General features: G+C 47.1%; 1 protein-coding gene across 3 annotated transcripts; it reads right to left on the reverse strand.

The window, feature by feature from the left end:
- Positions 1-393: 393 nt before the first annotated feature.
- ALDH8A1 (aldehyde dehydrogenase 8 family member A1) lies at positions 394-23,117 on the reverse strand. Of its 3 annotated transcripts, XM_004422344.3 has the most exons (7): positions 22,814-23,117; positions 19,295-19,442; positions 17,770-17,925; positions 16,070-16,219; positions 12,901-13,157; positions 9,536-9,697; positions 394-1,382 (listed from the first exon to the last, which is right to left on the reverse strand). In XM_004422344.3, the coding sequence occupies exons 1-7, from the start codon at positions 22,949-22,951 to the stop codon at positions 930-932; spliced, it is 1,464 nt and encodes a 487-aa protein (XP_004422401.1). In that variant the 5' UTR covers positions 22,952-23,117; the 3' UTR covers positions 394-929. The 3 variants fall into 3 exon arrangements, with proteins under 3 accessions (XP_004422401.1, XP_087299886.1, XP_087299887.1); XM_087443760.1 differs by lacking the exon at positions 16,070-16,219; XM_087443761.1 differs by lacking the exon at positions 9,536-9,697.
- Between the last annotated feature and the right edge of the window lie 4,048 nt (positions 23,118-27,165).

The following is a 27,165-nucleotide window of genomic DNA, read 5'->3' on the forward strand; positions in this document are numbered from 1 at the left end:
CCTACCTCTCCCCACACCAATCGTGTGACCTTGAGCACGTACTTAATCTCTGGAAACCTCAGTCTCCTCCTCTGATCATTGCAGGATCCAGAAAAATGATGCTAGAGCTCCCTTTCTTACTTTGTATAAAGTGCATACTCCTAAGAGGGTGGGGATGAAGAAGAATAAAGGACAATTCAAGAGGAACGTGTATGTCATGCTGGTTGCTAAAATTGCTTAACATTTATTGTTTTAAGATCAGCAAGTTGCAAGTCTCATGAGATATACATACTAAGAATTGGAATTAATTAGACTCCACAGTAGGAACAGATTAAACTATTTCCTCTTCTTGTTCCAAAATCAGTAGTAATTTTATTTTTCTTTGTCCTTGTACGGATATATTTTGTGGGCCCTACCACATATTCCTTCTCTGACAAATGCCATGTAATGTTTACTGTCGACGTTCACGGCCCCCTCACATAATGAGGTACAGTCAATACCAATTAACCGTGCTAATAGCTGATTGACTAGGAGACCATCTCAACAATCTCCCCAAAGGTAGGAAATTATGGTGATTTGTTTCTCTTTGGCTTTGTAGATGTTTTTTCTATATACTTGCAAATGAAAAAAATCTGATTGTGAATTCCCAAGAATTCAATAAAAATGATGAAAAAAATACTATGAAGATACCACATAGGAGGGGCCTGACGATTATTTGGTTTTATTTTTGTGCCTTCCTAGTCAGAAGTCTTCTCTTCCTTGACTCAACATTGAAAATAGCATCTCTTCCTCAGTGGGTAAAAATACTAACTACTGAGGATAAGCCAGAGATCACCTTCTGCCAAGTCAAGACGTGGCTGGAATTTATGCCAGTATTTCCATTCACCACTTTGGACAACTGACTCTCTGCAGCCGGGCATTGCCCACAACAGCTTCTCCATTGGCCCAGGTCAGTGTTTAATGGTGATAGTTTTGATTTCAGTGAAAAAATCGTAAGAGTCCTTGGCTCCTTCTCTACCTAACCCAGAGCTCTTCATCCCCCCGAAAGGAAGGTTCAGCTCTCTGATGAGCCAGCAGTTGGTCCAGACCAAACCTGACTGCAACTTCTTAGCCACCCGGTGGACACGCCCCACGCTGCTTGACCACACTGTCGCTGCCAGCCCGTATTTGACGCTGTTGGCTCTTTTAATCACTTCCTCTTCGGTATCAAAGGGGACGACACACGTCACTGGACCAAATATCTCTTCCTTCATGCAGCAGGAGTCGTCCTTGATGTCTGTTATCACTGTGGGAAGCATGAAGTAGCCCCCCTGATTCCCAGGGGGAAGACTCAGCTGGTCCACTCCCTCACCACACAGAATCCGGGCCCCCTCAGTACGGGCTATCTTGACGTATCTTCTGACCTGGGCGGATAAAAGCCATGATTAGCAACGTCTTATCATTTGGCTTCACGCAAAGCAGCAGAAAATTCAATATTTTTTAAACATCCAGGAAAGATGTGTAAGGTCATTGCTAAGAAATCTAAGGTTGATTATCTTATCAGCTGCTAAGCCTGAGGGCAGGAGGGCTCTAACCATCACTTGGATATTCAGCCCTTGTCCGTAAGAGGAAGGAGTAATTTATTTAATGTCTAAGTGCCAGGCACTCGGATAAGGCTTTTCATACATTCTCACTTAATTCTCTCAAAACCCTACTAGCTCTGTATTATTATCCTCTATTTGCTGATGATATAATTCAGCCTCAGGAAGGGTAAATGGTTCATGCAACTCATAAACAGTAAAGCTAGAATTCATACTCAGGTATATTCAGGAGTTAAATACAAGAAAGAATATTTTCTCACTTTTTGGGGCAGGGGGTATGTCCATTGCAGAAAATGGGAAGTTGAATGGTGTATAAGATGTAATTAAAGGCCAGCATGCCCTTCAATAGCTAAGCTTCCAGAATAAATAATTTCTAATTTCTAGTCTCGTTACTGATTATAATCTGAAAATATATCTAGATAATATAGGATAGCTAACTATAATGGGAAATAAATTATATTATATGTTAGCCCAGTGACTCAGAGGTAATGACAGACGTTTATTAGCAATGGTCCTAGAAATGAGTCATTATAATAATGATATATACATTTACATATCAAAATGTTGTTGAAGTCACAATGATACATTATTCTACCCCTGAGAGGTATTATAAGCATAGGAGAGGGCCGGCCCCGTGGCTTAGCGGTTAAGTGCACACACTCCGCTACTGGCGGCCCGGGTTCGGATCCTGGGCACAGACCGAGGCACCACTTCTCCGGCCATGCTGAGGCCGCGTCCCACATACAGCAACTGGAAGGATGTGCAGCTATAACATACACCTATCTACTGGGGCTTTGGGGAAAAAAGGAGGAGGATTGGCAATAGACGTTAGCTCAGGGCTGATCTTCCTCACAAAAAAAAAAAGCACAGGAGAAGTAGAAAAGTCATCTCAAAAATTAAAAGTTTAGAACAAGAATAAAGTAGCACATCAGAGGCAGGGTAAATTCTGAAATAATGTTTTGGATCCCTACTTGTCATTTATCTATCCGAGCATCCTGCCCCAGCATTAGATCAGGACTCCATTGCAGAACTATATTCAATGCCGAGCTATATGTCTGCCATGTAAAAATAAAAAGGCAATGTTATTTTATTATTAATTTCACCTCAGTTTGTAGAGCACTTAACACGCCACGAAGTCAAGGACTTGTTACAAATAGAACATTTGCACAGCTCTATATCCCCCTTCACTCCCCCTCCTCCCCTGACATGCGCCGTGACCTCATGGCTTCCCAGAAAAGCCTAATCTGGTTTGTGGGTAGAGATTGAAACAGGTCTGGACTTCTCTTTCCCCTACTCTCCTGCCCCTTCGGAAAAAACCCACGAAGATTAATCAAAAGATGCCAAAGGCGGCGTCCCGCGTGAGCAGGGGACGTGGAGGCGACAGTCCCCAGAGGCCCCTGCTGGGCACAGCTCCAAGACTCCGTAAGTGACCTGAATGGTGCATGGGTGTTCTGGATTAGGCTGTCACAGCTAAACAGAATCACGTGATCGTCTCTTAGAAGCTCTTCAGATGGTAAAACATGAAGGGAAGTGTCAGTATGCAAGTAGTGAACTTATCAAAATATTTAGTGTATAAGATGGCTCACACCAAACTGAACTTATTTTCTAGAGAAAGTCTCTCTGGATGATAGAATGACATCTATACCAGCAGCTCAGAATCTGAGATTTTCAGTAAAATTTGGAAAAAAAAAATCTGTGTGATTGGTAATGTGCTATAAAATGAGTTATTATGAAACTGTTTTTGAGAGGAGAGAGCTGAGGATAGTTCGTACTTAGCTTTGCCCATGAAATCAGACCGCAGAGGTTAGAAGAGAGGGCTGGGGAGCCCACCTGTGTTCCAGTCCCAGATCCTCTGCTTACCAGCTGAGGGATTTTAAATGCTCTGTGCCTCAGTTTCCCCACCTGAAAGTAGGATTAACACTACCACTTATTCATAGGATTAAATAAAATAATATATGCAAAATATTTAGCATAATGCCTGCTTATAGGAAGTTTCTGGATGTTAGCTGCCGTGGCTGCTGGTGGTGAAGATGAAGATGAGCCAGGAGATGTCAGAGATGCCCCCACTCTGCATGTCGAGTTTTTTAATCTGACAAAAGAGAATAGGAAACTGGGAAAGGGGACCTTCCTTCGGCCTGAAGCCTGGCCCTACTCAGGGAGGTACCCGGGAACTTCCTCCGTGCTCATTGTACATATACTCAAGAACTCTCTCTCTCTCTCTCTAGTCACCTGCATCTTTGGGAAGCCTGGCATGTAGCCAGATGCTCCAGACAGCCAGATGGGGAAGGATTCAGGAGGGTAAAAAGAAAAACAAAAGCAACCCTGTGAAATAGGTAGGGGAGCCCTTCCTTCACTCCTTGAGGATAGAATCACCTTGGGTCACTGTATGTCCCCTGCCGTCACTGCGAACCTGGAAGTCACACGTCCACTTGAGAGCATGCGTATCTCTACGTTTCTGAGCCCTTTGCCGTTACAAAACAAATTGTACATATTCTAACTGGATTCTTGTGTCACTGCATCGGCATCTGTTGTGACAATCACACAGAAGACAAAGACTCCACTTGACTTGGGACACAGACAAGCTGCGAAAGAGGAGAGCGGGGTGCAGAGACGGCAGCCAGCCCCTCCTCAGTGCGCAGCCCTAGAGCTTTCTGGTGGATGGTGAGGAGAGGTGCCACCAGAGGGACGCGTCCACTGCCTTCCTGATCCCGGACGGTGTGGCACACCGGACTGAGGAGAGTCACGCTCTGAAGAGGCCACACGTATGCTACCCTAGCTGTTTCCATTAGCTCTCTCTCAAAGGGCTTCCTCACAGGAACTGAGCTGAGAGCCCCCTGTCAGGGGTCCACCTGCTGGGAGACTCAGAGGGGGAAGCCGAGACCCCTGGCACCTGGGCACATGCACTCTGAGTGGAGCCATGAGGACGGCAGATGTCCAGAGGCCTCTGAGCCTCAGCAGCACAGTTCTGAGGCTTTACATGGGGGAGGGAATGTGAGCAGAGCTGGGAGAGCCTTACTCTAGGCGGGAGGGATCCAACACATAGGACCACAAACCAAGGGAAACCCCACAGAGACCAGCAGTTTTATACATGGTGGGGTAATAAAAATACCGTCTTTATTGTTCTTCCCTGAAAAAATAAAAATAAAAGAAATCAGCCAATGATAAAAGCTAACTGTGTGTGTACAAAACCTTTCCCCTTAGAAGCAGTAGAATCTTGGAGCTTCTGAGATGAGTGCAAAGTAATTAGCTGTATTTTATTTTCACAGGGCAAGTGGCTGGAAAGATACTTTCTATAAGCATCAAGTAGAAAATCCAGAGAAGTTGATTGAAAATTCTGTAGTTTAGTTAATAGTCGTGAGCTCGCATTGGTTTCTTAGCGTGGACAACTGCCCCACGGGAATGTAAGATGCTAACACAAGGGGAACGGGTGAGTAGATATAGAAACTCTCCGCGTTAGCGCTGAGATTTTTCTATAAATCTTAGTTTATCCCAAAATGGAAAGTTTATTTTTTGAAAAAAAGTATTTGACTGAGATAGAAAATGTACGATGGTAAAAATATGGGAGGTTTAAAAACTTCTGTTTGAAAGATATTAAATATGTGCTTGCTTTTGGATGTGGTCAGACAAAATTGATAACTGTAAGTTTCATCATTTTCAGAGTGACCCGTGGAACCTAAGTATGCTGAATTGAAATGATATCAAGATAATACAACCAACATGTTAAATGGATGCTTGCCTTTCAGGCATAGTCTGTTTGGTAAAAGATGGCATTCCTGGGCTGAGATGTTAGAGAGGCTGACACCACCCCTACAACCTTGTCAGGGTTTTCAGCCTTAAAAAAATCAAATATCCTCTGTGGTTTAGATCTATTAGGAATCTTGGCTTTGGTCCACAGCTCCTGCGGCTACGATGCTGGAAATAATGGGAAAGGATAGCTTCTCCCATTTCCACTTTCTTTAGGAAAAGATGGGGTAGTAAAAATATGGTCTATAAGATGGGATAATATCCATGCTAAGTTGAGGCAAATTTATTACTTTGGGAGGTGCAAGGGATGAAAATTAGTTGGAAAAATATTAGGAGCTCTGACATGGATCTTTTTCCAGGGAGTCACTGAGGTCAAGCCCAGCCGAGCACTCTAGGTCCCTGCTTTCCTGTGTGCATAGCTTGAACGCAGCCAAATGAGGGAGTGAGGGGGAACCAAGCTCTCCATACATGTCTTAGTCCAGACTCAGATGAGAACTTGCTTGCTTGGCGAAACCCACATGGGGAGCTGGATTTTGGCAGAAGGAGTCAGGCCAGGGGGTGGGGCGTTCCTCCTGCGTGTGTGCAGTGCTGGGGGGCACGCCCATGCTCGAGGAGGCCCAGGCTCCCACCTACCTCCCACACAGTCTCCCTCTGCAGCAGGTAAGCCACTGGGATCCACCAGGACGCCCCTGACTGCCTGGGGATCACTGTCATTGGTCCCCAGCCACCAACCTACTGAAAAGAAGGCAATTTGGGTCTTCTCCATGGAAACACTCAAAGACGCAAAGTTTAGGGTGTATATTTTCCTCTAGAGAAACATTGGGCTATTTTATACCAAAAAACTCTGATATTGCAACTTGCTAAATTCTCTGTTCATTTTAGGGGTAATTAAAACTACTGGGAACCACCAAAAACAAAAACAAAAAGAAAGTTTGACAATTTGGAGGGTGTCTGAGCACAACGTGAATACAGCATTTTCAACTATATGTGTTATAATTGAAAATTTTTGGTGTCTTTTTTATAAGCTGGCTCTTGAGAGAGCAAGAACGTTGAGAGAACGTGGACCTGCAGAAAACGCTCCACGTGCATATTTGTAGAAATGCTGTAAAAATCTCAAATGAATTTTGATATTAATCTGGGCATATTTTTTGAAAGTCTTGGCAATTAAAAAGTTGGATTTGTATAATATTGAGGTACTGAACACCCATATTTAGCCAAAGATTTGTAAGAAACTACAATTCAATACTAAATCTGCCTATGGCATCAGCTGAAATAACCAACGGAAAGACAGTGAGTTCAAGGAGAGTCTTAAGCAAAACCTCAAAGGCTTGTATGTGTCCACAGTCCCTTTATCATTGTTATGATCTAAGGGTCGGTGATCTAGCTGCTTCAGGCTTGTGCTCAAAGTTCAAGGAAAATGGACACCTTCAGTTTGGGGGTCACACTGCACCTGGACCACAGGATGGAGTGTTAATCCAATCATTTGCCAACGAACTCTATGCACCAACTCTGTCCCGGGCACTTCTCTAGGATCTAAGGATCTAGTAGTGAACAAAACTGACATTCTAGTCAAGGGAATATAGTCAATAAAGGAATAAATAACACATATTATATGTCAGATGGAGAAAAATAAGGCAGCAAAGACGTAGAGGAAGCTCTGGGGCTGGGATTTGATGTTGGGCAAGCAGGAAAGCCCTCGTTCAGACGGCGACGTCTGATCCAAGCCAAGCAAATATGTGAAGGAGGAGCCTTCCAGGTGGGCTGGGCAGCAAGAACAAAGACCAAGAGGAAGGAGCGGGCCCGCTATTTTCCAGGAGGAACAAGGAGGCCAGAGTGCAGCAGGGGGAGGGAAGGGCGCAGAGGTAATGGGGGACGGTCTCCTGGGTCTTTCTAAAGACTTGGGCTTGACTGTGAGCAGACGGGGTACGACGACACGTAACGTGACACATCACAGCCAGTGATGACATGACCCGGATACTAGAGCAAGGTTTGAAAAGTAACGTGGCTGATCGGGAAAAATCAGCACGGACGCAGGACCCGCTCACAAGGGCAACGTGTGAGCTCAGCACAGCCGGGTTTTAAGTCGCCTCCTCTTGGACATCATTGGGCTACTTCTCGTCGTCATGGGGCATCATCTAATGGGCACCTGCAGGCCTTGACTGCTCTTTTCCACCGCAAGGAACCAGGCTCAGTAGAGAGAGGTCCTACTGCCCATACGGGGCGGAGCAACTCAGACGGCCTGAGGCCGCTTGTTGTCAGAGAGCAGAGATGCCCACAGGAGGGCCTGCGGTGGGCCCAGGACAGGGCACAGGCCAGAGAGAGGTCCCTGTGGGCAAGAGGGACATGCTAAGCATCAAAAATATGGCAGTAAGGGGTGGGGGGGGCAAAAGGGGTAAAGGGACACACACATATGATGACGGATAAAAAACTAGACTATCGGTGGTGAACACAATGCAGTCTATACAGAAACTGATATGTGATAACGTACACCTGAAATTTACACAATGTCATAAGCCAATATGACCTCAATAAAATAATTTTTAAAAATATATGGTATTAAAGCCCACAGGAATCACAATGCATTGACACCTGGTGAACCTGTATGTGGCCAAGTTCACTATGCTGTTCAAAAGGGACAAATACTCAGAGTGTGACAGAGAAAAGCCATAGCTATCAATGTGAGTCAATGTGTGGCAACAATTTCTCACACACACAAAATACAGTGTGTGTGTGTGTGTATGTGTACGCATTCAGGGGGCTACAAATCGCTCAACTGATACAGAGATGTCAAATACTTCACTTGCTTCACTGATCTATCTCCCCCTGTTGGGTAAATTACGTGGTCATTATGGCCCATGATAGAAACGTGGTTTCCCTGCTGAGCCGATACAGAGAGAACTTTGGGTTTCAGATGAGGGGGGCATTACAAAGGGGACATCAGAGTGCACCACAGCGTGAGCCCACTGGGAGATGCTTCCGGGAAGTTAACTTTTGCTCCACAGGGAACATTCCGGAATGAGCTGAAGTTGTTTTCCACCAGCTGTCTGCATGTTTGGGCGGGTAGGCAAGGGGCCCTGGTGCCCAGAACAGCCAGACAAGAAGGAGGACAAGGGAGCCTCCCGCACCTGGTGACGCCTCACTCCCCAAGGGTGGGGACGTCCACAACGTGGGTCCCCATGGGCACTCTGGGGACTGCTGCCTCTGTGTCTGCCATCTTGCAGGTGGACTTGCAAGAAAACACAGCCATGTTGGCCGCCTCACTGTAAATAAACGACCTCAGCCTCAAGGGAGCACCTGAGCTGCCCTGCGCCGACACTCATTTCTGAGGCCATTCTCTCTCCTGGCCTCCTGGGAGACTAGCACACCTTCTCCTCCCTCCTGAAACCCTCCACACCTTCCCCCTCCTCACCCTCCTTCCTATTTCACTGAGAAAACAGAAGAAGTAAGATGAGAACCATCAAGATACTACACTTTCCCACCTACCAGTGTCTGTGCCTCACAATATTTGAAGGTCAAGGTTAAAATACAGAAAATCTTCCAAATGTGTGCAGGGTCTGAGATTTGTCCAAACTTTAGTAAAGGCTCTGTCCCTCACTGGCTAACTGATGGGGGCATATTTCTCTTGGTGGGCTGTAGTTACTGCAGCTGAAAACAAGGTCCTTCTAGTTCCAAAATTCTATGACTTATTTTGGGAGTCATGTCGGGTAATAAATTAAAATGACATTAAAGACCTAAATTTCATAAACCACCCAGAGACCATCAACGGCCTCTCCGACATAGGCCACCGCTAGTCCCCCCACCAACTACAGACCACAGAATTCGGATTGTGTATGCTGGCACTTCTGGAGTCCCATCTGCTGTAAGCTCAAGGCAAAACCCTCTCCACTGGGAACATTTATCTACAGAAAGTCCTGCCACCCTTAGTCCACATCATTCTTATCAGCTGACCTTTACGTTTTGAAATTTGCCTTCCTCGGTGGTACCTCCATGTTGACTTCTGAAGTTCATTCATTTCATGTAGATGCTGCTCTAACCTGGACGACATTTGTGTATTTATATCTAACATTTTTAGACTCCGTATCCAGAGACAATTTCCCACAGGTCATAATTTTTCAAAAATAGAGTGATAATTATCAACATTTCAAAGCATGGATGTGTGCCATGCCTGGTACTGAGGCTCTCTCTGAATCAGAACTCTTTCTGTACCCTACTTACTGCAGAGACTGACTTACTTTCTCCAAATGAGCTTTACTTATCAGAGCTCCCATGCTGGCCGATGGATCGGAGGGAATGCCAACTTTCCACATTCTGGTAGCTTCTACAAACTTCTTTAAAAATTCACTGTAGATGCTCTTCTGGACAAAGATCCTGCTGGTAGAGAGGCAGATTTCACCCTGCCAAGAATGACACATGATTACAATGACAGGACTGGAGGACACACTCCTTCACGGAGAGATCACCCCGTGTTCTGAGCACCTGCCATGTATCTAAGTCTAGTCAATGGGAGACGGTGGTAAGGAAGACGGAGTCCCCATCACGTGGAACACACACTCTTGTGAGGAAGACAGATAATAAATAGCACAAGTAAATAAGTTCAATAAATAATATAACTTCAGGTCATGACCAAAGCAACACAAGGAAATTAAGCAGAGGACGGAATAGAAACAAAGGGAGGGGCAGCTTTCACTCCCTGTTACTGGAGTCCTGGACGGCACCGTGAAGAGGGGACATCTGAGTCCACACTCGATTGATGTGAAGGAGCTGCATGAGCGAAGACCTGGAGGAAGGGAACTCTCAGCAGTAGGTGCAGAGGACCTGCTGCAGGAAAGAGCTGGGAGCATGGAGGGAAGGCAAGAAGGTGAGTGGGGCTGAGGTGGGAGTGGAGGCAGGGACGGGGCGGGGGAAGGAGACAAGGCAGGAGGCAAGGCAACATCATGCAGAGTCTCACAGGCTCACGAGGAGCGCATATTCTATTCTCAGTATCATGAAAAGACCACTGCAGGCTTTAGCATCAGAGCGATGTGATCAGGTTTACATTTTTAAACGATCGTTCTGGCAGCCGTGTGGAGAACAGAATGGAAGGGAATGAGATGGAACAGGAGAGACTTAAGAGAGCATTCTGGAAGTCCAGATAAGTGGAGGAACCTGGACCAGGGCAGTGCCTGGAGATGAGAGAGAGGAGTCCACCAAGGTCGACAGACTTTTAAAGGGGCACAGGACCCTGGAAGTGTAAGGACACCAGCATAGATGCTCCACAGAAGTGACAGGATTCAGGATGTATTTTAAAGCAGAAACCAACAGGACTTGATGGATTAGTGGGGCTTAAGGAAAAGAGAAGAACAAGGATGAGTCCTGGATTTTTGAGCCGCAGAGCGGGCGATGGTTCTTCCCTGGAAAGGCAAACACAAGGCAGGGTAGGGAGCAGTATTGCAGGGAAAGGAGAGGGAGGGAAATGAAGAGGTTAAGATTCAGATGCCTAACAGACATGCAGAGACACCGGTGTTGCAGGGAGAGGAGCTAACAGGTTCCTGAGTGAAAAGTCGTGCTTACTATCATGTGAGTATCGCATGTAATAGTTCATAAACCACATTCCGGACATGTCAAAGCATTGTGTATGTGTGCTAAGTACATATGTGCAGAAATAACTGCTTTCATCACATTCATATTTGATCTTCACAACAATCCTAAGAAACAGAATGCTTCTAATTATTTTGATATTTGTACAGCAGTCATTGTCCAAATTAAACAGTCAATGTTTTGAAATAATAAATTCTTTCTGCAACCCAGGATCCCTGTCAGAACCATCCGCATGTGTGGCTTGGGCCATCTCTGAACACACAAGTGCCCTGTGCCACACGGGGAGGCAGGGCTTGGTAAAGACACTGGAGAGTTTTACCGAGTTTCCCAGTTACTCGGTGCCAGGAAGGCATAGGCGATACCAGGATCTCTAGGAGGACGACTTTAGAGGAAAAGGGAAAAGGACAATGTCATTTATTGAGTGCCTGCTGTATACCAAGCATCATCCTGCATGCTTTCCTCATGATAATTCAGTGGTGTATTAGCTTCCCCAGTTTACAATCAGGAAATGGAGTCTTGAGCAAATACAAGCCCAAGGCCACACGGCACAGGAACCATGGTCTGCATGATGCTGAAGTCCACGTTCGTTTCTTCCGTGTTGCACAGCATCTCTGAGCCAAAGGAGACCAGGCACGACGGAGATGCTTCAAAAAAGCCAATTATGTTCAGTTAAGGAAGAAGTCTGCACTAGATGGAACTCACCACCTAGCGAAGGAAAAAGAAATCAGCTTATTTATTTTGCCTAAAATTCATCTGTTGTCTTGGATTAGCCAGTCAGTGAGGTTCATTCCTCTTTCCCACTGGCATTTTAAAATACGCCAAGAGGAAGGCTCTCTAGATGATCTCAAATCCTTGCACAGTTCTGGTCGTCAAGAAGCCTGCAGTCCATCCCTGCGCTCAGAATTCATTTACTTCAATACAGAGTTCAACTAGTCCTCTCAGCACAGTTTCTCAGCCCAGTTTGCCCCTCTCTTGTCGTCACCAAGCCATCAAAACACTTGATTTAATTGTTCACTTTGATATTTAACAATTAAATTAGTTGTACCATAAAATTGCCTTGAGTCTATTGATCCAGAAACTCTATTTCTAAGCCACTTTCTCTAGGAAATACAGTTAGAAAAATCATTACAATTATAATCATGAAAATAATCATTGTAAAGAATGTTTTTCATTCTACGCTCACAAAAACCTTATTGGAAGGCTTTATTTTTGCTTCCACTATTTTACAGGTAAAGAAATAAAGGTTTAAAAGGTTATGCAACTTATCCAAGTTAAGTAAATAAAGATCAATCTCATTCCATTCATCTTTCCTTCTATGGAAGTTCTAACTCTTTGGCTTAAGTCTTTGTTGTCTGCTAAAATTTTTTAAAAGCACACCTTTTGGAGAAAAATCATCATCCTAGGCATTACACAAAAGCAGGCCCAGCTGCCCTCTTCACAAAGACTACAGCCTAGTCTATCTGATCCAGGATTCTTAACCCTTTGGGGTACCAGGGCCTTGAAGAATCTGATGAAATCCCCAGAAAAACATCTGTTACACAACTTCAGGACATGCAAAGTGGCCCTGAAGCTCATCCATGACCCCAACATAAGAAACCTGCTCTAGACTGTTCAGGTGTTTATTCCTACGTGTGTGAATGCATTTAGGATGCTTTTTGGGGAGAGTAAGGTTACTGGAGATAAGACATTTAGACAGCAAGAAGAGACTGGAGGCAACTCTGAATAAAGGGAAGGAGAAACTTGGAGAAGCAAAAACTCATTTTGCCCATGGCTGGTACCTGATAAAAGTTGTGTGACTCAAAAAAGAAGAGAAGCTTGTCAAACAGAAGCTGTGACTCTGAAAGGCCCCCAATTGACACTGAGATTGATCAGATAGTCAGCGGAATAACACAGTGCAACGATTCTCCTTTCACTGAAACAGCCCTGGATTGACCTGCTCACTCCTGGCTTTGCACTGTGATGAAACAGATCCAGGCTGACAAGGCCAAAGAGTTAAAAAAACCAACTCCAGAGGACATACCTGGTTGGCAAAGCTGGACCTGACAGTTGTTGGAACACACTCCTCCAGGTTGGCATCCTCAAAGATGATGGCAGGATTCTTGCCCCCCAACTCCAGGGAGAGCTTCTTGCAGTGAGGAGCACTCAGCTGCATGATGCGCTCGGCTGTAGGCTGGCTCCCAGTGAAGGAGATGAGAGGCACTTCCGGATGGGACACCAGGGCCTCGCCTACCCTGGGCCCCGTTCCAAACACAATATTTACCACACCTGGTGGAACACCTGGAGGGGAACAGTGTCAGTTACAGGAATCCTCCTCGGATGCGTGGAGATTCTCCTTGAAAGCCCAGTGGCTTGAATGGGGTGGGAATGAACCTTTCCAGCCGCCTCTAGTTTAACAACAAAGCAAACACAACAGTGTCACCTCTGCTAGAGTAAGCTCTAGGCAGGATTTCTTGGGGTGCTTTGTCCTGGAGAAATGGGGGATAGAACATTCTAGATAATTCACTCCATAATACTGACTAGGCCTCAGGGGCTGAGGCTGCAGAGATATCCTCAGGCAGGTCAAGCCTAGCGGGGAGGAGAGCCCTGCTCAGGGCTGGCCTCCAGGAGTCACAATTCAGTGTGACAGTGTTCAGTGGAGGGGAGCGTAAACGCTGCAGAAGCCAGAGACTATCCATCCCAGCCCAGGGCAGTGAGGGAGGGCTCCCCTGGGAGGGGAGTTTTGAGTCAGAGGTCCTGTGTCCCATGGTGTGGGTGCACCATTACACTCTAGGACTGACTTACAGTACCCGGGACACCCCAAAATAGGTATCCCAGTCTTTTCTCTCACAGCACCCTCCTGCCCTATATCTGTACGTGTTTCTTTATGTGCCTTACGGACTTGCTTGTTTACTGCCTGTGACCACTGGGAGGTCCACCAGTGAAGGCAGAAATGGTGTCTGGTGTTTGCTCTCCACCATACCGCCTGTGTCACGGCCTCGTTTGCCATACAGAATTAACATCAGCAAGTGCTCACATTCTCTGGGTGCTCCCTGCAGGCCAGTCATCGCTGTAGGAGATTCACACCCTCAGATCTCCAGACAACTCTGTGAGATGGGCAGTGTTATGACCCTTGCTTCACCAATGAGAAAACTGAGGGCAAGGGAGGTTAAATAGCAACAAATTAGGCCTCGAAAATGGTCATAGCAGGTTAATAAACAATTGTTAAGTAAACGAATGAATGAATGCTGAGTGCACATTATCCAAGTCAGAACTAGTTCTTGACTTTGGGAAGCTTGAAGTGTCCAGAGAGAACATCTACGTGCAGTTGTGTTTCATCCAGGAAGCTCTCAGGGTTTGCCTGGAGGTGGCTGAGTTAATTCCCTCTATTTCTTCAGGCTTGAACTATGGCCGGCAGAGGAATCCTCCAGGGGGCAAAGTCTCTGAACTACTTCCCTGCTCCTAGCATCTCTCCCTTATTCCAGGTCAGACATTCTCTCCTCCAAATAAACATACACTCTTGGGTTAAAACTATCTCTTCAATAATACGCTTTTAAAGTGTAAATAATAATTTCATATTGAAGATCCATTATCATCCAGAACATCTTCCCTTAGAGCCAGAGCCTTAGCCTGGTCACCTTGAGAGGGATGGAGGGAAGGACCCTCTTGGTATAACAAGCTTATTCATTCACAAGAAATAAGATCAATGCTGTGCAAATAAAGGAAAACATAAAACTCTCATGCAGACCAGGGGCTGGGGCATGTGAAAAGGGAGAGTGGAGAGGAAAGAGAAATCCTCATACATCGAGATGTGGTTGATTCTAGGAGAGAGTGGCCTCTGGAAGTAGGCTCTGTGGCTCCCTCCCCACCTCCCCCTGCTCCCTCCCCACCTCCACTTGCACCCTCCCCAACACAGAATCAAAGCAGAGTGTAGGCCCCACTTCTGTCCCACTCCAGGGCACCTGCAATCAACAGGCAGAAATGCCTTGGACCGTTGCAGACACTAGAGATTCAATTTTGCAAAGAAGGGGATTAGCAGTGGTCCCTTTTATAAGAGAGGGATGACGCATGCTGGGACGCAGAGAGGCAGCATGTTCATATCACACACCCTCAGAGGCCTAGGGCATCCACAGATGTCACCCCAAAGACCTGGGCTGGAGACCTCGTTCCTCTAGGATTCGAGGGAAATGGGCAGCTCCTCTAGGGCCATGAGGCCCAGTGCTCTTCCCTAAACAGGCTCCGTTTCACCTGTCGTCTAAATCCTGGAGTAAGAACTGGCGCAGCTTTCCTGGAAGCTCGTGGTTTTTTTGCTTCAAGGGGAAAGGAGTTCAGGAGAGAAGAGACGGGCTCTCACCAGCTGCCCGCTCTGTGGATCCGGGTGAGCCCACAGGACCGTCACTGTGGGCCCATAGGAAGCAAGCACAGTGGAGACGACAGAGCCACAAAGACAGCCTGTCCCACCAGCCACTGTCACTCCTGCCCAGGCCCTGCGGAGACACGACTGGGGGACCTGACAGCAAGGGGCTTTCCTGGGGTTACAAGCTAGGGCCTCCTGCCTGTTCCCTTCCCCCCGGGGCAGTGTCAGGCTGGACACCCAGAACTAAAGCAGGAACGCCCCCGAGCGTGGCCATAAGCGATGAGCAGAAAGGGGACCAAGAGCCATGTTAAAGCAGGGCCCAGGAGTGGCACCAAATGCAGGGGGCACTGAGCGGTGTGTACTCAGATCTCTTGAAAATAGGCTGTTCCCATCAGGAATTCTATAATTATACCACCCGGGGAAGTACCCAGAGATAGTGTTTTCATGAAGGTTAACCTGTGGTTCAAACCTAAGACGTAAATGGCGATTGAGGACGCCCTGGAGCAGCTGGGGTCCCGTTTGACGGGCTCCTTAGCCTGTCGCTGTATTATGTGGGGTGCTCACTGTACTGCAGGCGGACGCCCCCCACCCCCACTGCCGGGGAGGAGCTGTCCTGCAGAAGCCCCACTGGGGCCCAAGAGAGGAAGCAGTTGAGAGAGCCCTGCAGGGGAAGGGGATTTCTCAGAAAAGGGCCAGGGAGACAAAACCAAAGATGTCGCTGGAATCTGTTTGCTGCTGAGCAGATTTCTCTCCAAAATAACTTTTCATATGTCAGTGACCCTAAGGTGGCTGAAGCCTACAAAACGGACGACCCCAGAGCCAACCCTGTGCCTCCCCAACCCCAACGCCGAACGACCTGCTTTCCCCAGGAGTTTGCACATCATCCACGCGGTCACGGAGGTCAGCTCGCTGGGCTTGGCTATCACCGTATTGCCGGCAGCGATGGCGGGAGCGATCTTCCAGGTCAGCAGGTAGAGCGGCAAGTTCCAGGGGCTGATCAGACCAGCTGACAGAGGAGAACAGAGCATTGCCGACGATGGCACGCCCTCACCGCACAGCAGCCGGTCGGGGTTTGTTCACAGGGCACTCCTCACGCTACATCAAACTTAAGCTTACTCTTCGAAACCCCAAACTTTGCTTCTTTGTAGCCAGCTTCAGGGAAATAATTCTAAAATGTATTACAAGAAACTGTAACTTTAAAAACTGTAGTCAATATGGCTTACTCTTTTCTCGATGACTTATAATGATGTTTAGGAACAACAGCAATATAAGTTCCTGGGCTAAAAGGCTGTCACCTGTCACTCAACTGTTATGGAATGTGATCAGTGGTGACATTTATAGGCTGATCTGTACGCTTGTTTAAACCTCTCCCCCCTCATCATTAAACTGTCCAGCTACCGTTTCTTCAAAATTTCTCCATCTCTGTTTCTCGTCTGCTGTGATTCGAGACATAAAATCTCAAGCTTTTTAGAATTATTTGTAAAATGAGAGTATATAGTTTCCAAGATGATGAAATCCATTTTATAGTGTTTTTTAATAAAAACTGCTCTCTAGGTTCTCCCCTGTGTCCTGAGCGGACAGGTTTGCTGGGCAAATCACAGAACCAACATCTACAGCGTCTCCGTGTGATGCTCTGAAACCGCCCCGGCTTCCGACCCTGGGACACGCAAAAATGAGTCTACCTTGTGAATAAGTAAATGGATTCACGCTCTTTTATACTCTGCCCTCAGGCCTGTGCTGTGAAAGTAAACATATTTTATATGATTAAATTCCCCATTGAAAACAGAATATTTTTGCAGCATGATGTATTAGCATACTTCTTAGAAGGAGTTTTGAGCTTTTCATAACGCCTTGAAAATACCATTTCCGAAGGGAATGTGGTAAAATGTCCCATTTTCTTTCCTTTTAACTTATATTCTTTTATCCTGTCATAAAATGTAGCTAGTAAATTATCACGGCTTCGAGTTTTTCTCTCACAGGAAACAGTGACATCTGGTGGATGTTTTGAGTCATTGCGGACATCTATTTGTCCTCTAAGGGGCAGGAAGCAAAGGCAGGAAGGAAGGGAGTCGATAATTGAGTCAAGACTTATTCACTACGTGCCTGGGCTGTCCTAAGTGCCGTACACTTGTTAATTTATTTAATGCACATAAAAATACTTAAAGATAAAATTGAACTACTCTCCCAGTTTTTCAGAGGAGGATACTGCAGCTCAGAAAGGTTATATAACTTGCCCACACATATCCAAAATCCATGCTCTTAACCCCCACACTCTGGAAATAGACTCTTTTTTTTTTAATTACAAGGGAAAAAATCCTAGTTTGTGAATTTGCTCTCAGCATCATTCTTTTCCCTGTGATTTCCCACAAACAAGGTTCCATGAATAAGTAGGGAATTTGACACAAAGAAAATAAACTAGAAACAGATTTTTACAGCCAAAGCAGAAGAAATCAGCTCCTTCCTTTTCCCTGATCTGTTCCTTTAGATCAAGTCTACAGAAGTGACCGAGTATCCCTCTGTGCCACCGTGGTCCAGGCTCTCACTGACAGCACCTACCGATGCCCACGGGCGCCCGCACGGTGTAGTGCAGACAGCCCGCGTGGTCCATCTGCGTGCACTCTGACGTGTGGTGCAGGATGGAGGAGGCAAAGAACCGGAAGTTCTGCACAGCCCGGGGGATGTCCATGGTTCTCGCCAGGGTTATGGTTTTCCCTGTAGGAAGCCAACGACAGAGACCCTGTGAGTGTACCTCCCCGTGGACAGTGGAGACACTCATCACACCCGTATCCCAACCCACACCACGCAGCCTCGGTCCTCCAGCCCTGGACGGGCATTCCTTGACCGCACAGAGCATTGATTGTGGTTTGATAAAATTATGAAATAATTCGGTACGAGGTTATAGGATGAGGCAGAGGCCCGTGAAAGTTGAGCCAAATAATCTTTGCTTGTGAACTGAATAATTTATATAAATTCGCCAGAGGCTAGCACTTCACCCAGACCAGCTCTTCCAACTCAAAATCACCGAGCTTTGCAAATGCTACAGAGGGGTTGGAATAATGGCTGTTGAGACAGCTGTCTCTGCACAGCACAAAAAAACCACTTTGATAAACACGTGACGTATATTAAATGTCCCCAACACACGGTGGAGTCATGTGGGAGTTCAGAGGGACATGTGGCAGGACCACTGACGGGCCCTGCTCACCCATCACGTGCCGCCTGCACATCCTAGATCCAGGATTGAGCAGGAAGAGAGAGCTGAGCTTCCCTGGGCTGTTCCTTGTTATCTTCCGCGACGCAGAGAGACTGCAGGTCAGGGGCCCCAGCAGGAAGCGTTTTCTTGTGAGCGCCTGGAGTCCTCAAGTCCTGACTTGAGGCCGGTTTACAGCATGCATGTAATTTTAAAAGATCCTGGCTTTTCCTAACAGGTATTCTTGCAAAGATTTACAGGCACTTACTCCATGACCCAGATGTCTGGGCAGGAGTTAACAGATTGGGAAGTTGTGTTGGGAGTGGACCAGAGACTGACATACCAGATATCTTTCTACATAACGTGACCGTGTGACTGCTCTTCAAATAGCTCTGCTTTGAGGTTCTCTACTCAGAATGGGTGGGGGACTGCGTGACCAGCCCCATCCCCCCTCTCTCCGCATAGCCGTGCCCGTTGCCATACATGTTCGCAGTTCCTCCCACCCGACGGACACAGGGTTCTTATTTCCCCGCCCCTTGAGTGTGGGGTCAGCCGTGGCTGGCTCCGGCCGCCAGGCCAGAATGAGGCAGAGGCGCGCCAGGTGCGGGCCCCGCCTTGAGGGGCAGGGGCGGTTCTGCCCCCAGCTCTGCCGCTGCGGGAGAAGCGCACGCGCGGGCTCCTGACGGCCCCAGGTGGGGAACGGGGGCCGGTGTGCTGAGTGCCACCCACTCCGGCGCGGAGGCCAGAGATCGCGTGACCAACGGGACTGGGCGGGACCCCCCGCGTCCGAGCGGCGTCTGGCGCTGTCCCCGGGGCGCTAGCAGGAGGCAGGCGCGCCGCAGCCCGGCTCCGCGGAGCGCAGAGCAGACCCGGCGGCCGGCGGGGCGGCCTCACCTTGGTCCCTGGACTCCGCCCGCGCGAGCTCCTCCAGCGCCTCCTCCAGCAGGTCCGCCAGCCGCTGCAGCGCCCGCGAGCGCTCCTGGGGGCCGCGCGCCGCCCAGCCCGGGAAGGCCGCCCTGGCCGCCGCCACCGCCGCGTCCACCTGCGGGGCAGAGCACAGGCGGCCCGACACTGCCGCTCACCCGGGCTCCGCGGGCCGCCACGCCCGGTCTCACATGGTCGCCACCCGGGGCTGAGTCCCCCACGGGGTGGTGTCCACGTGGCGGGCAGAGCGGGCACCCCAACAACGAGGAGAAATGCGCCTTTTCGACCAAGGCGTCCAGAATGTGGCAACCAATTGGAAAGAAGCCATTTGAACTTAACAGATATACATTGTCAATATAGAATTTTTCTGAATATCCTATGAGAGGAAACTTAGTCCAGATGTGTAGAATCTCTAAGCTCTTAAGCCAGCTCTGACATACCTGATAAAGTCTAAAATTTTGTTTGAAATCACATCCCTGGACTGTCATTCCCACTTGGAATGACTAATCATATTAGTTATTTATTGACTAATTTTTATATATAAGGGAATATGCTAAATGCTTTACACAAATTATTTCATTAAACCCCTTTTAAAATCCTGCAACATGAGTATTGCTGTGCCCATTACACAGATGAGGAAACTGAAGCACAGAGAGCTCAAGTATCTTGCCAGAGGCCACACAGCTAATAAGTGGCAGAATCTGGATTCAAACCCAGCTCTTTGTGGTTCCCAAGACTACAAGCTGGCCTGCTATGGCATAACCAGGCCGGGCTCCGCCCAATGGAAGAGGCCTCTGTTGGAGACGAGGGCATCTGTGGTTGAACAGACAGCACGGGGACCTGGTTTTGGAGCTAAATCCAAAAGGAAACGATATATGGGAAGGTAAGGGCAAAGCCAGTTCACGCAGAATGAACTTTCAGGTCGTCTGCTGCCTTTCTCCTCTCTGGGGCAATGTCTAAGCCGTGCCTTCCCTAGAGACAGTGAATCCCTGGCCTGCGTCTCACCCCTCCCCTCGCACATGCATGACAAACATTTATAATCACTCACGCCCCTTCCACCACGGGGCCCAGGTTCCCCCTCAGAATCCCTTTCCACAGGCTTCTGGCACCCACAGCAGCTTTCCTGTCTCACGTGACCTGATGGTTCAGCCCCGGAGCCTGTGCTCGCCCTCTCACCCAAAATCTGATCCACATTCCTTGTTTTCCCTTTTTTTTTTTCCTGAGGAAGATTTGCCCTGAGCTAACATCTGTGCCAGTCTTCCTGTTTTTTGTATGTGGGTTGCCACCCACAGCATGGCCGCCGACAAGTGGTGTAGGTCCACGCCCGGGATCCGAATCCAGACCCCTGAAGCAGAGTGCACTGAACTTAACCACTAGGCCACAGGGCCCGCCCCCTCCTTGTTTTCTTTATGTGAACAAAGTCACTTTTTGCTGGACCAAAGTAAAGAATAAAATGATTCTCATCTTAATTATAAGTTTCTGGAAAGATGGTGGCTTCGCCTCACACACTGAATCTCTAGTGTGGACCTGCAGACAGGTGAAGGAGATGTGGGGTTGGTGACCACCATGAGCAGCAGCCTCCAGGAGGCCCTGCTGCCAGCCAGCTGGAGGAGGGCTCCTTCCCACAGTGTCCCCATAAAAATCTGAGCTTTGTGATCTCAGTCATATTTCCCAAGTTGTCTTATGTCCATTTACTATAGAATACATAGTAATCTATTGTACTACATACAATAATATCAGCCAAAGTGAATACTTAGAAAGCATTTACCGTATGCCAGACTCTAAGGGCTTTACACGTATCAGTCTGTTTCATCTTCAGAACAACACTCTGCAGTAGGTATTGTTATTGCCCCCATTTTGTAGATGAAGAGACCGAGGCCCCAAGAGGTCCAGCTCTAAACCAGGCCCATAGATACCACGTGGCTGCACCACATGGTTTCTATGGTCTCTGCAGCCAAGCAGTCTGTGCCACTGGCTGCAGGGCTGTAACGCAGACGCTAAGACAAATGTGTGTGTGTGACCGTTGATCTAAACATCAGAGAGGAGAGTGCACACCACCACCTGTAAAGTAAGGATGTAAGATAGGGTCTAATTTCTAGGTTGTTAGGGCTCATATTTGGGACCGTTCACATTAAAGGGCTTCGTGAATGCAAAGTGCGTAGCAAAATCCGAATGAAAGAGAGGCACTGTTAGCAGCGCCAGCAGCACTTTTTGTGAGTGATTTTTGGGGAAATTGGGCATGCGTTTGTAGTGTGTCCATATTTTTCAAGCCAGAAAAAAACCTGGGATTTGTGGGATCAGATAGAATATTTGCAAGTTGGATTGCTGGAAAATCCAGAATACCTATTCCTCTCCCAGCAGGTACATCCATGCCTCGCTCTATTCTCTGGAAAGACGGGAGCCGTTAGCTGCAGAAAACATACCAACTGAATTTGGCATATTTGTCGTGTTAACTCCACTTTGGAAAACACTCTGAGACCACGAGGGCTGAAAAACACAAAGCTGTTTTCCCTCATCTATCCCAGGTTGTTCAGAGCAAACAGAATTGCGGCTTACAGTTTAACCAACAGATTAGCCAACATTTGCAAACTTTAATCCACAAGTCTAAAGGATTTTTTTTAATGCAAAACAGATTTAAAATGCTAACAACAGGGAAATAATAAATTAGTTCTTAAAAAAAAAAACCTTGCATATAATACTTATTAAATATGAAGGCTACTTTTTAAATAGTCTAGTTCTTTGTGCCTTAAGAAATAAATGAAACTCCATAGGCATTAGGTGAGTATACATACATTAGACAGATGTATCACCCCAATGTATTTACATTCTCAGTGCAATAATAGATAACTAATCAAATGTATCTCAAACATTTTACAAACTTCCTCAGATAAAACTAATTGTACACCACCAAAAAAAAGTTAATGTGTGTGCCATTAAACACTTTAAGAAAAAGGATGGTGTTCAATTTAACTCCAAAAATATATGGGAATTTGATTTTGCAATTCATCATTCAGATGATCAGTTTTACTTTACTGGATATTTTGAAGACATGAGGAATTTTATTAGAGGATAATCTAAAATAAATCCCTGGGTTTTTAAGTTTTTTTTGTTTTAGTGTAGTAACATATTTTTTAGAAATCCATGGATATAGTGGCAAATTTAGGCAACACCTGGTAGAGAAAAGGAGAACTTACTAAAACTGATAATACTTACAAATAATACTTCTTAGTGGACACTATTAAGGCGTGTCTGAGACCTGCAGCTGACGCCATGTGCCTGGATTGATGACTTGCTCCTCATGTGGTCACCAGAGATTTGTTCCCTGTGTCATGTATGTCCACTTACAAAGTAAACCTTCCAGAACTAAAATCTCCCTGCTGCTGATGTTGAACAATTCTACACCTTTTCTCGACGCCCTTTGCTCCTAGAAAATTAAGTTACGCATAATTCACCAACACATTAAGTACATTTCTGAGTGAATTTACTCACCTCTTCCTTTCCGCTGTCTGGTACCCTGCAGTACACCTCCCCTGTAGACGGGTCATAAGAATCTATATATGAGGCACAGGGTAAAAATTTCCCGTCGATGAAGTTTTCCAGCATCAGAAGTGCCCTGGTTCCAGCCATGGTGAGAAAAGTCCTGCCTCTCCCCTGGACAAGTGTCCAGTGCGTTCACCCACCACTTCTCCCTTCCCTGACGTCAGTCTTCTCCTCAGTGCCAGCCCCCGTGTCCCCATTTGCCAGTCAGTGAAAGTGGGAGGTGACCTGACACTCAGGGTGTCCCAGGCTCCAAACTCTGAATGAAGAGAGTTCCCGAATACTTCAGAAACTTCCAGTGCATCAGGAGAAATGGATAATAACGTGTTAAGCTAACATCAGCTCATGTGTTCGTGGCCCTCTAAACCTGTCAAAGGTTCACACCGTCAACTGCTCCTTGCTCAAGCATTGACCACGTGCCAGGCCCTGAAGCGAGTCTTGCATGTGAATTTACTCATTTATTTCACAGGAGGATCCTATATGGAGTAAACAGCATTACTTCTACTTTTGTGGAAGAGGCTAAACCTTGGGGAGATTAGACAAGGTGTCCAAAGTCGCATAGTCAGTAAGGGACGATCCTTAGTCCTTTGCTTTCTCCTCACCGCATCCCCACCTCGCCGCAGAGTTGCCTGAGGACAGACTCCCTGCCTCTTCTTCCCCGCGGTCCCTTCTGTCTGAATTGTCCCTCCATCTCAAATCCAGGGCTGCGGCATCAGCTATATCTCCCCAGATGTGCCCCGGAGATGAAGATACGAGCCCAAAAGATGTGTGATGCGCAGCACACGAGGGATTCATATCCAGGACGTTGTAAGAATTTCCACAAATTGGTAAGAAAAATGGACAACCCAATAGAAAAAATAAACAAAGGCTATAAAAAAGTGATTCTAGCAAAGGGGATACAGCTGGCTAATGAATGCTGGAAGGATGCTCTGCTCACTGTCAATCAAGGAATGTGAACTACAGAGAGGTGCCCCGTTTTGCCAATCAGACTAAAAAATAATTTTTTTCCTTTTGTGAGGAAGATCAGCCCTCAGCTAACATCTGATGCCTATCCTCCTCTTTTTGCTGAGGAAGACTGGCCCTGGGCTAACATCTGTGCCCATCTTCCTCCACTTTATATGGGACGCCGCCACAGAATGGCTTGACAAGCGGTGTGGTGGTCTGCACTTGGGATGCGAACCCCAGGCCGCAGAAGCGGAGTGCGTGAACTTAACCGCTAGGCCATCGGGCCAGTCCTGGAAAAGAGTTTTAAAGATGGGTAAGATCCACTCTGCCTCAGGCTGTGGAAAAACACGTGCTCTCTGACCCCGTGCTGGGAGGGGTCGCAGAAGTCCAGCTGGCCATCTGGCAGAGTCAGCATTTAAACGTGCCCACTCTGGGCCCAGCAATCCCCCTTCTAGGAGTCTCTCCTACAGAATTACTTGCTTGTGTGCAAGTGGATAAGTCACAGGGCATCTTTTTTTATGGTAATTAAAAAATCAAAAACAATCTAAATGTCCACCAACTGGCGAATATTATAATTAATTGTTAGATCCATAATAAGGAGTATTATGTAGCCATTGAAAGGATGTACTGTTAAGAGGAAAAAGGAAGCTGGTGAATAACATGGCTGATACGATCTCCTTGGATGCCTGTAGGACGGAAGAGGGAAAAGGGGAGGAGCGGATGGTTTCTTCTTCTCTGCACTCCATATGGTTTTAAATTTCTTGAACAGTTTTGTGGTGGGCCTATAACAATATACTACTTTTGTAGTAAAAATTTAGCTGAATATTAGAGATCAACATTCTAAATTCGTTGGTCATTTGGGGACATTGGCTGGCCGGGCACCTCCTTAGGCCCCCCTGCTTTCTCCTTCCTGCTCTCTCTCTCCGTGATCTCCAAATTCATGCTCATCACCGCCACAAAGCAATAGGCTCCCCACGACCCATGCAGCTAAGCTCCCGGCCTCTCTCTGCAGATCTAAAAACTACCTAGGACGCTCTGCTGAACAAAGGGCCGACTTCCAGGTCTTCTCTCCTCTGCAGCTCAAAGCCTCTGCAGAAACTTGGCAATTATGACTCCCATAACATAGCCAGATCCCTGAGGCTCCCCATCCAGTAAGAAGCAGGAAAAAAGTGTCAAGATGAAAATCTTTTTCTCAGCTTAAAATTCTTAACATTTCCTTTCCAGGTTTTTTTTAAAATCTTTTATCTTATGTTAATGATTGTTGGTCACATTGATGCACGTCCATGGAAAACGTCTTGTGATGTATGTTAGAAACTGGTCACATGTAAATACAAATAGATAGGCCTGGACAAACTAATACAATACTCCCTACAGCAGGGTCCCTTTAGGAGAACGGAAACCATGGCAGGTATTTCAAGTTTCATACAGGGAAACGGTCCATGTTGGAAGGCCGAAAGAGCACACAAGGCCACTGAGATAACCCAGATATTAGTAACTGCAGAAAGCAGCTGCCATGTTTGAGACTGGGGGACAAAAAGGAAGAGATGGGCTACCAGAAGCTTGAAGGAGACCCCGCTCCCACCCCCCAGCCGGTGCAGGTGCCTCTGAAGGCATGTGGTGTGGGTGATGCTGACAGGACCAAGAGCAACTGGAGGCTGGAGCAGGAGAGACGCTGAGAGGGATGGAGACAGAGGGCAGGGTCTTCTTCTTCTCTCTTTCCAGGCTCTTCCTAGTGCCTCCCCTCAGCAGGAACCCAGCCGACAAGGGAATGTGAGAAATATGGTTTGCAGATCGCAGCCCTGGCACCACAGAGCAAAGTACCAAGGAGTGAGCTTGGAGCTGAGAGATGAGGAGTGAATACCCAGCCCACATACGCAGACTTTTGTAGCCTGCCTCCCTGGTTCTCCCACTCCAGCTTCTAGAGCCTTCTGTGTCCCTTCAGAACCTTAGCAGCCCACCCTTCTCCCAAGTACCTCATGCTCAAAAATAATGCATCACCCTCCCTCCCCCCAACCCACTCACCTGAGATTCCTCTCACCCAAGCCAGAGAAAAATGCGATTATATGACTGAAGCAACTGAGACTGATGCTGATTAACCAGAATTTGTCTTTTTATAGAGTTCTGAATAATCCAAAAGATTCTAACTAGACGACTATCTAAAGGAGGTCTTTTTAGAGAAAGGAACTTTCCAAGGACACCATGGGGAAGGAGTTTTCTGCACATAACAGCAGAAGAGGATCATAAACTGGACACGGCTTGACATCTCTCAGAACTTCCCCACATGGACATGGGCCCAGCTCCTGAGCAGGCATGGGGATTAGTTTTGGTGGCATCCTTGTGCCATTTGCTGTTCGAGCTTGACCTGGTCCATTTTGGCATAATGTAGCAGCCCTTCACCCTCCTTCCCCTCCATCCCATCAGCCCTTGGTGTGCAACCACTGACCCCACCTGCAGGTCAGCCAGACCTGACTTCTCTCTCCTGGCTCTTCAGCCTTCAAATGAGCTCCAGTGATATGTGACCAGTGTGGAGGAAATCGTGGGCCTGGCAGGTGAAGGTGTGTGCCTACACCAGCCTGAGAACACTGCTCTGAGAATCACAAAAATTACACCTGGTTAATGTGCTATCAAATTGAGGTTACAACGGCCACAAGCTGTGGAAGAGGCTGCTACTGACTCCACAGTGCCTTGATGGAGTACTCGTGACTTGGATGCTTGGGGAGGATCAGGCATTAGGATCAATTAAGGTGCAGTTTTTCTGGGCCCAACGGCCAAGGATAATCAGAAAAAATAGGATACCTTACACTGAATACATTAAGTGAAAGGGATTGCTCAGCAAAGTGCACTGTGTAGAAATAACTGACCCACAATACCTTAGAATGAGCGTGCTCTGCTATCTTTCCTTCTTTTCAAAACCTACTGGAGTATCAGACCCCTCCACTCCCAACTCCCAGGCAGAGCAGATCCTCTAGGCTTCCTAACCCCCCAGTAGACCCAACTTGATCAACGGAAAGATTCTGAGAATGAATTTTCTTAAGAAGGGTTTCACTTGGCCAAGGACCACTTCTTCTTATCCAAGAGATTTAATAGAATTTTTTCAAGCACATCTGGAATACAAGAGGAGCAGACCCTACATCATAGGCTTCTTGGTCCATGCCTACAATTCACCAGGAATGAGGCCACAAATTTCTCTATTTCTTCGTGTTGGGAGGGAACCTTGACTGCCCATAGACCACCATCTGGGATCAAGATCAAAGGACAGAGGCAAATTTTTGCAGAGCTGTAGACAGACCAGCTCTGGGCAGAAGAGGTAACAGAAATCGACGTGACCCTCTCACGGTGCTGGGAACAAACCAGAGAGA

This window comes from Ceratotherium simum, chromosome 19 (genome assembly GCF_057802395.1).
Source record: "Ceratotherium simum simum isolate JZ-2026a chromosome 19, ASM5780239v1, whole genome shotgun sequence".
Taxonomy (NCBI): domain Eukaryota; kingdom Metazoa; phylum Chordata; class Mammalia; order Perissodactyla; family Rhinocerotidae; genus Ceratotherium; species Ceratotherium simum.

Bases quoted from the DNA above. Each gene is read 5' to 3' on its own strand.
- ALDH8A1 (XM_004422344.3), bottom strand. From the start codon at position 22,951: ATGGCTGGAACCAGGGCACTTCTGATGCTGGAAAACTTCATCGACGGG. The intron at 19,443-22,813 runs GTGAGTAAATTC...TCTGCCCCGCAG, and splicing joins CAGACAGCGGAAAGGAAGAG to GTGGACGCGGCGGTGGCGGC. The intron at 17,926-19,294 runs GTGAGGCCGCCC...GGCTTCCTACAG, and splicing joins GGCGGAGTCCAGGGACCAAG to GGAAAACCATAACCCTGGCG.